The sequence below is a fragment of the Charadrius vociferus genome, unplaced genomic scaffold, assembly GCF_000708025.1.
Source record: "Charadrius vociferus isolate BGI_N301 unplaced genomic scaffold, ASM70802v2 scaffold549, whole genome shotgun sequence".
NCBI lineage: Eukaryota > Metazoa > Chordata > Aves > Charadriiformes > Charadriidae > Charadrius > Charadrius vociferus.
The window spans coordinates 2,369,702-2,378,093 of record NW_009650103.1 but is presented as its reverse complement, the minus strand read 5'-3'; the positions used below and the strand labels follow the sequence as shown (position 1 = coordinate 2,378,093).

The window sequence follows — 8,392 nt, the reverse complement described above, 5'->3', positions numbered from 1 at the left end:
GGTTAACCATGGTTATTCCATAGCCCCGAGATGAGTTATTCCATGGGTTAACCATGGTTACTCCATAGCCCCGAGATGAGTTATTCCATGGGTTAACCATGGTTACTCCATAGCCCCAAGATGAGTTATTCCAAGGGTTAACCATAGCACTGAGATGAGTTATTCCATGGGTTAACCAGCCCCGAGTGCCTTCGGGAGGGTCTTTTTCTGATCCCCGCCATGCAAGGATGCACCGGTGGGGTGGGAGAGCTGGGGACATGGTCTCCTCCGTGGCTGCTCATGGACAGCAGGTAATTTCCATCTTAAAATAAATCACTGCACGCTCACTGACATTCAACCCCCCCACAGGCAGTGATGCCAGCGGGGAGCGTACGGTCCTTGGGGTCCCCAGTGCCCCGTGAACGACAGCTCTCTCAGCAAGGGGACATGGGACAGAGCAGTTGACAAAGCGAAGACCTTCCTTTGGTTGCTCCTCTTGGGGACAGTCATGGTGGACACAGGTAGTGCCACGTCACGCCAGGAGCCACGGAGGAGGATGAGGAGGAATCAGGGAACAAGGCTCAGCCCTGCAGCCCCAGCCCTTGCAACAGCCTGGGACCGATCCTGCACAGCCCTGGAGGTCCAAGAGAAGCCTGGCACCGCCGCTCTCACCTACGCTGACTTTAGACCAAGTCCAAAGCAACGTGCTCCGCGGGGAGCCATCGGTGCCCCTCGCGGCACCCGGTCCTCCCAGCCCACCACCACCAGGCCTCTTGCCTGCAGGGTGCCCCTTCTATTAAATAAGGGCAGCGTTATAGCATCATTAAAACTTAATAAATCCATTTCCCATATAAATACCATTAAATTCAGATTTTGGGGAAGGGAATTAGGGCGAAAACTTGTTAAAAGAAAATGACTTCTGCGCAAATAAATTTTTGCAACTTGACCGAGCGTGAAAGTTTCCCATTAAAATGCAACTCTGCTCTCTTTGCTGGAAATGTGTAAGAGCCTAATAACCAGGGCCTAAACATTAACTGTTTAACTGACTTTTCCAATATTAACTCCAGACTGCCGTGGGGGGAAGGGGAGGACGTGACGGGTGAAAGCTCGAAGTAGACATTAATTACGGGTGTGCGAGGGAAGCACACCCAGCGCTCACACCGCTCACCTGCTCCCAACAGCCCTTCGCAGACACAGACGTGGGACATCACCGGCCGTGAGCAGAGCACGAACCCCGCTGCGCGTGGGGCGGCGGGCAAGATGCTGCTCCGTCCTGGGGCAGGACCCGGCCGGACATCTCCCCCCTCAACCCCGCACACGGTCTTTCGTTGTGCTCCTGATGCTGCATCTCTCACTGCATTTACCAACAGGCACCTCCATCGCCTCATTCACCTGCGGGATGCGCCCGGCAGGTTGTGCTGCTCCATCTGGCACTGAGTCAGGTTTTGATGTTCAGATAAGCAACAGCACATGGGGGGAAACTGAGGCACCGAGCAGACCTCACTTGATGTACCTGGAAACACTGACACCATCCCGTACCACAGACCCCTGCCCAGGGGACACTTGCCAACGCGGGGAGGTGAGACAAAGTGACCCGATGGACCAGACACACACTAGAGGTGTAGATGGAGGCATTGCCATGGGTCCAGGGACTGCTGTGCATGGAGGAAGGCAGAGTCCACACAAGGGCACGCAAGTCTGAATGGGCACTGTCCCACCTCAGCCAGATGGCCAGCTGGAAGCAGTGCCGCGCTGCTCTACCAGCAAGACTCAGATGTCAAAGTAAAGACCGGGGTGTCCCCAGGTGGGCAACTCTAGTTGTCCTGGGACTTTCCAAGCAGGCAGATGGGAGCTGCCATGGTCTGGTGTCGCTAAGATGTAGTGGAGTGCTGCAAAGACTTCCCAACATCACACGCGATAGATGTGCAAAGAGACTTGTGCTATTAAGTCCAACTGGGTCTTCCTCAGCCCTTCAGAGCCCTGGCTCTGCGCCCCTGATCAGACCCCGCTGACGCCAGTGGTGCCAAAGCCCTGACCCTCGCGTCCTGCTCCTGCCCCTGGATGCCCCCGAGCTCAAATACCCGAGAAGCAAAAATGCAACACTCCCCCTCAACCCCAGAGCAGCATTTCTACTGCTCATTCCAGATCTTTGGCCGATGTGAGTACCTGCAGTTTTACCCCAGACCAAAGCGCCAGCACAGCCCTGGGCTGGTGAGAGCCCAACACAACACCCATGGCCGGCAGTCCTCGGGATGGTGGTAACACCAACCCACCGCTGCAGATACCCATCAAGGTCAACTCCAAGGAGCCTGGCACTGCAGGACAGAGCCCTTCCATGGATGGATGGACTGGGGAAGCTGGGATGCCTCTTCCCCACAGCAAATCCAGGCTCATGAGGGCACCATGCAGCAGGGCGATGTCAGGGACCTGCAGAATTTTGGCACAGCCACTTCCAGGCGTTGGGGCTCAATGCTGTGCCAACGGCAATGAGACGAAGAGAGTATTCGGAAAGCATCTGGGATCACCCCAAACCTTCACCCCTCTGGCCTGATGGTCCTTCTAACCCTGATCCCCAAAGCGAAGGGCTGCAGGAGGTCAGCCCAAGACCGGCCTGGGCAGCAGTGAGTGAACAGCCCAAGTGCCCCGTGGTGCTGCCCCATCCCGGGCGGCAGCAGGAGCTGGCTGGACACAAAGCCAAACGCCTACAAGGAAAGAGATGGACCACCTTTTTTTCCCCTGGGATGAAGGCAGGACTCAACCGCGATCCCACTGCAGGGCTGCTTTCCCTGGGGGGGTTAAGTTGTGTCCCAGAGGCTCTTCCACTCCGCAGCCCCAATACATGGTCTAAAACCTTCACCTGGAGTTTGGCAACACGTTAACCATGGAGAAGTCTCCATCCAGATCCAGAGCTCACCAGCTCTCGGTAACTGCACCCCGAGGCTACACCCTCGTTAAACACACTGATGCTCTATAAATTTCACATTCCGCTCATGTACACACGCCGTTACCATTTGGGACACCTACCAACACGAGCAAAACGAGGGTCAGCACACCTCCAGGCCTGGAAAGAGCAGGTTAATTTCCAAACAATGTTATTTTAAAACTTGCTAACTGCCTGCTGATTATGTTAGCCAAGCCTTTAATTGGTGAATAGCTTGGCTTTGCAATGGCCAAGCATGTGTCCCTCATGCTACATACAATAAACTGTAACAGCCTTGGAGGTGAGACCAGGGTGTGTAGTATCAGCTGGAACAAATGGACGTATTCTGGCTTCCAGCAGGTAGGAAGAGAGGTTTTGGTGGAATAAAACATACCCTGTATGACGAAGCGAGCCACCTCCAGAAGCCAACCATGGAGCAGAGCCCCGTACACCACATCACACTGCAGGACCACACATTTAACAGCTGCAAGGACCCAGCGGGGAACAGGCCCTCTGATCTCAGGTGACGACCACTGCCAATACCTCATCCCCTCTGCATCCTGGGGAGCCCCTGAGCAAATTCATCTCTGCCGGCACCACCCCACCTCTCCTGCTCATCTCCATGCTGCAGGTACTGCGGAGGGACCTGCCAAGATACCCCCTCCTGAACGTGACCCTTGCTGGCCCTTGCCCAAGCGCAGGCCACCACAAGTACCAAGCCACGGGAAAAATCAAGCAAAAAAACCTCAGCCCAACCAATCAAATCCCAAGGCAAGTTAGCAGGAGTCAGTGGGACCACCTGAAACAACTGATAACCATCACGGCGCCTTGCAGAGAAGACAGATGTAAACAGAGATTCTTCTAGAAAAGAGCTCAAAAATCCCACTGCTGTCCTAGTGACCTCACCAGCTGGGCTTCTCGGCTACATTTCTCTTCCACTGGAATCCGCAACAGGTGACGCTTTTGTCTTTTTAATCTACCCTCTTACCCATTTCCACCTTGTTCTTTCCGAGAATGAGATCAGGAATGAGATCAGACTCGAAAGGGCCATCAAGAGTTCTCAACATGGCTGAATCACCGCTCGACTACTTCTTTAAGAGCTTCCTCTGGTTGATTGTTCAACACTCCACCCTCTTCCTCTCCAGCACGGAGACTGCATTTTTTCTTTGTTATTATTTCATGGAAATAACGTTGGGTTAAAGCACATGAGAAAAACCAAACCAGAAGGAAACTTCCGCCCTTTACAGTGAGATAACAATGACTGAGCAGTTGAATAACTTGAAGGGCGCAGAGAGCTGCAGGGCTCAGATCACTCCTCTGTCTTCCTGGTTGTCTCCTGAAAGAGTTTTGAGCTAAAATAATCATCTCTTCCCGCTACGGTCCCCCTCTGAACATTTCTTCTAAGGTTTCTGGCCCGCTGCCCGTGGAAGCTGGTGGTGGCAATGGGCACCAGCTCAGGAGCCATCGCCCCGGCTGAACTACGACGTCGCTCTGATTCATAAACAGAGGAAGTACTTTAGCAAACTGACTTTTCCCCCTTTTCAGCGCAAGCCTAGTGATTAATTTAACTTATTCTTCTCCTTTGCCGACTCTTTGGCTTCTCCGGGCAAGAGTACGACAACCCAGGCGCAGCTCCTCTGGCTTTAATGGTGAGAGGCTGGTGGAGCGGGGTTTGAAACTCAGCCCTCTTTCATGCCATCTGCTTTTAACTAGCGGAGCAAGGGAGGTCCTGGGAATAACCGTCACATGGCCACAGCAATCTAAAATCAGCCCCGCTCATTTGCAGGGATGCCAGTCAAAACTACGGTTACCCAACAGTCTAATTAGGAGCTACCACTAAAAATCAAACCGACCTTTTGGAAAACCTTCTCATTTTGTCTGGGAAAATGCCTTAGTGAAAGGCGAGCGCCTTTTCTGGAAAGCCACAGCTCCCCAGCGCCGTGAAACCACACGTCAAACAGCGCAGCAGCCATCATCTGCTGGTCCGAGCCCTCCGCAGCCCGCACCTTTTACAGCTCCAGATGTGGTGCGAGCGCTGTGCGCGGGACAGAAACCCCCCGCGCCTTCACAGCTGGAGTCCACGCACGATGCGCAAAACTCTGCGGCTGCTCCTCCAGCACTGAAAGACCCGACTACCCCTGCCAAGATGGAAAGCAGCTCCAAAGGCGGCTTAATTAGGCCGCTTCTGTCGCGAGCCCTTCAGCCGATCAAATGCTCAGTCCTCTCCATTCAATTAAAGCCCTGCGTGCCCCGCGCCGCCTGGCAAAGGGACAAGCAAGATAAGGCACCTGGAGCTTTACAAACTATCGCTGTAAAGTAATAAAGGCGGAGAAAGCTCCTCGTCTCGCACCGGCGATTCCCTTTCCGTAACAGGGCTGATAACTCGGGTTTGGTGTTATCAGAGTCGTCTTCACGTAACCCAACTGGCTCTCTCCCGCCACAAACGCCGGGACGCTCGTCCGCTGGAGTAGCGTCTCCCTCGTACGCTATTTATTTCACTCCACTTTCTAATTGGATTTGTGGGGGCAGCACAATGGGGCTTTATGACCAAACTTTGTTAAGTGCCAGGCCGAGCAGAGATGTGGCCAGCAGCCAAAATGGTGCATTTCACGCAGGCGCCAAAGGGCAGTGCCAAGCTTTTCTGCGTCTGGTATCTGTGTTCTTGGCTCCGCTTTGTTTAAGAAGCTTGGAAGCAAAACTCCTCGTAAAGAGATATTCAAACAAGTGGAAAACCGGGATTTTGCGAGCTGCTATCAGACACCTCGGAAAGTCGCACCTCCTCCAGTCTGGAAGTACCTCTAATATCTGCCCCCATCGCCCGTGGAACGTACCCTGCACGGGACAAGCGCTTTCACACACTGCGAGCACGCACCTTGGTTTCCTGCAAAAATAACTCGCACGCACTCGCGAAGCCATCCTGGCGTCTGCAGCCAAGAGAGAGGCGGTTATTCACAGCTAGCAACGAAGAAGTTCTTCAAAGTTAACTTTTTCTCTTAAAAAAACCCCCCACCCCAAGCCTACTTTGGAGGCTTCTCCTCCAAATAGAGCTCGCACACATCAGATCTAATTAGATTCCATCACCATCTGCACATGAAATGTAAATCAGGAGTTGCAGAGACTTAAGAAAAAAAAGGAAGAATGACCACAAGGAAAAGGAGGGGTGTAAGGTTGGGGAGGGGGTGGAGGGTTGGGCATTCTGGGAAGCCATACATGATTAGTCACACAGCATTAATCTGCCTCCCTTAACAATAGCTGCCGAATTTCGACCGAATCCCAGCTGTCGCTCTTTGAATGAAAGAAAACAAGATTTAGAGCGTCAAGCGTTGGTAAGGGCTTCTGTGCAAAAAAAAGTGGCGTGCATTCATTAGTGGCTCACAAAGAGACCCAGCCTTTGTCCATTAAATTGCTCATGTGCCTGATTGATTTGCTGATTTATTTGCACCAAAGGGTTGGGGGGCTCAGCTCGGAGAAGGGGGCGGGAGGTACCCGGCTACTGGGCAGAGTAACGGCACCCGGGCAGATTTGCAAAAAGCAACACACATTGTCAAGGGAAACTGCCATTCAACAGGTTGGGATTGGAAATGCCTTCAGGTTCCTCCGCCGCGGACTTCCTATTTGGAAATTTGGGGTGGGTGGGAACGTCTCCCCGCCTGCTCTCAGCTCAGGCCACGTTCAACAGGCAGAGGGGAAATCTGGCCGGAAAACAGAGCCTTGCCCATTCACATTTCTTTTATGGAATAGTTTTAAAAAGGGAGCTGGAGTCTTATTCATTTCTCTTGGTTATTGTTCCCTGGGAGCCTGGAGTGAATCGGCCATCGCTGCGGTGGGTCGGTTGGTCCTTCAAAGAGTCCCAACGCTTTACACATCCGTTTCCCCACAATCGCCTTGGAGAAAGCTCCTGCCCGGGTGCCAGGTCCCACCAGGAACGCCGAGCTGGACCGCAGCTTGGCACCGGCAGGGCTGCGGGAGGAGGCGGTGCTGCTCCCCTGCCCACCCTGGGTGATGCCCCACAGACCCACGGACATCAATGGGGCAACTCCAGCAGCCAGAGCCACGCCATGAAACCTCTCCCGAATGTTTATTGGAGATGTACTGGACACCACACCGTGAACTGCCAGGGTGTGAGGGACTGAAAGGCAACTCTTCGGGGCCGGGAGGGAGTCGCTGGAAGACAGACAGACAGAGAGCCTCCCTCCCCGCCCGACGGTCCAACGAGCGCCGCGGGCTGGCCCTACCTCCTGCTCCATCAGCAGGGCAGTCTGCATAGGTTAACACCAGCAAAACATGGCCCTTTGCCCATGTTTTTCCACCCAGCTAGGAACAAAGCCTGATCCTGCCAGACTCGCGGCGACTCCTACACAAGCAGGTTATTCTTGCCACTCAAGGAAAGAAAACGCATCTTGCCCTATTAAATCCAGAGCCTTCAAAGCAAAGTCAACATGCATGTCAATACTTTGGTCGGGGGAGATGAAAATCCTCTGGGCTTCTCCATACTTACTGGCACACCTCCGTCCCGTTGAGAAAAGTTTCACACTTGCCCCCGTTGAGGCAGGATTCGGCAAGCTGAGTGCACCGTAAACCTGCAAACAGAAGGAGAGCGTTAGCCACAGCGTGGGTCCCAGGTGGCAGCGGGAGGTGGTGGGGTGGTAGGGGGGCTGCATCCCCTAGCGTCACCCGGATCAGGGACACGCTCACCGAGCCCCCTGGAGCTCTCTGCCCCTGCGCAGCCCGCTGGGACGGGGGCTGCGGGACCTGGTGGCCCCCCCAGGGTGATGGAGGCGGGCAGGGACTGCATGGCCCCAACGCCGAGAGGCTCACCTAAAAATAAACTCGGGGTGGGCTCGAGGGTAGGCTCTGCCTTCTCCTCCAGCGGGAGGACTGACAGAGAGAAACCCCAGATCAGGCCCCTGAGTGACAAATGCCATTTGGGAAAAACCATCCACCCGAAGGCCCACCAGTTACCATTAACTCAGTAACGAAATGAGTGGCCCGTCACAACTTGCTATGAGTAAAGGTTTCATTGTCTGGCCCTCGGAGCCAAATTCTGCACAGTTACCACAGCAACTTGCTGAAAGTACCAGAATCGCTTCCGATTTCCACCATGGCTCGCTCTTCCCCTTCGCTGCCCCGCTCGCTCTTCACGGTAACCGGTTCTGCCACACGCGTGTGCAGCCAGAGCAGTTTCACATTGAGTGACTACAGCTTCGCACCGCCACCGCCAGAACCCAACTTCTCCTCTGGACGCCTGCCGAGCCCCACGCACCCTGGGGACACCCCGTTACGCTCGGGGCTCTGTCCCCAGCCCCGTGTGTCCCACGGGGGACGGAGCGGGGTGTTGGGGACCACTCTGACCGGGCACAACTTTCTGCAAACTTTGCCTCCGAGGGGACGGGGGACCAGGCACGGCTCTCAGCCCGGGCTGCGCCGGTGAGGAGCGGGATGAAGGCAACCCCCATGCCTTCCCCTTCCCAAAATCCTCCCAGGACATTCCTG

General features: G+C 54.6%; 1 protein-coding gene across 1 annotated transcript in view; it reads right to left on the bottom strand.

Moving 5' to 3' along the window:
* The window catches only part of NOTCH1 (notch 1), a 42,120-nt gene extending 34,426 nt beyond the window's left edge, over window positions 1–7,694 (bottom strand). The window contains 3 exon segments of the mRNA XM_009892331.1: window positions 5,804–5,823; window positions 7,398–7,479; window positions 7,595–7,694. Of these exon segments, the coding sequence (XP_009890633.1) occupies window positions 5,804–5,823; window positions 7,398–7,479; window positions 7,595–7,694 (202 nt within the window).
* Between the last annotated feature and the right edge of the window lie 698 nt (window positions 7,695–8,392).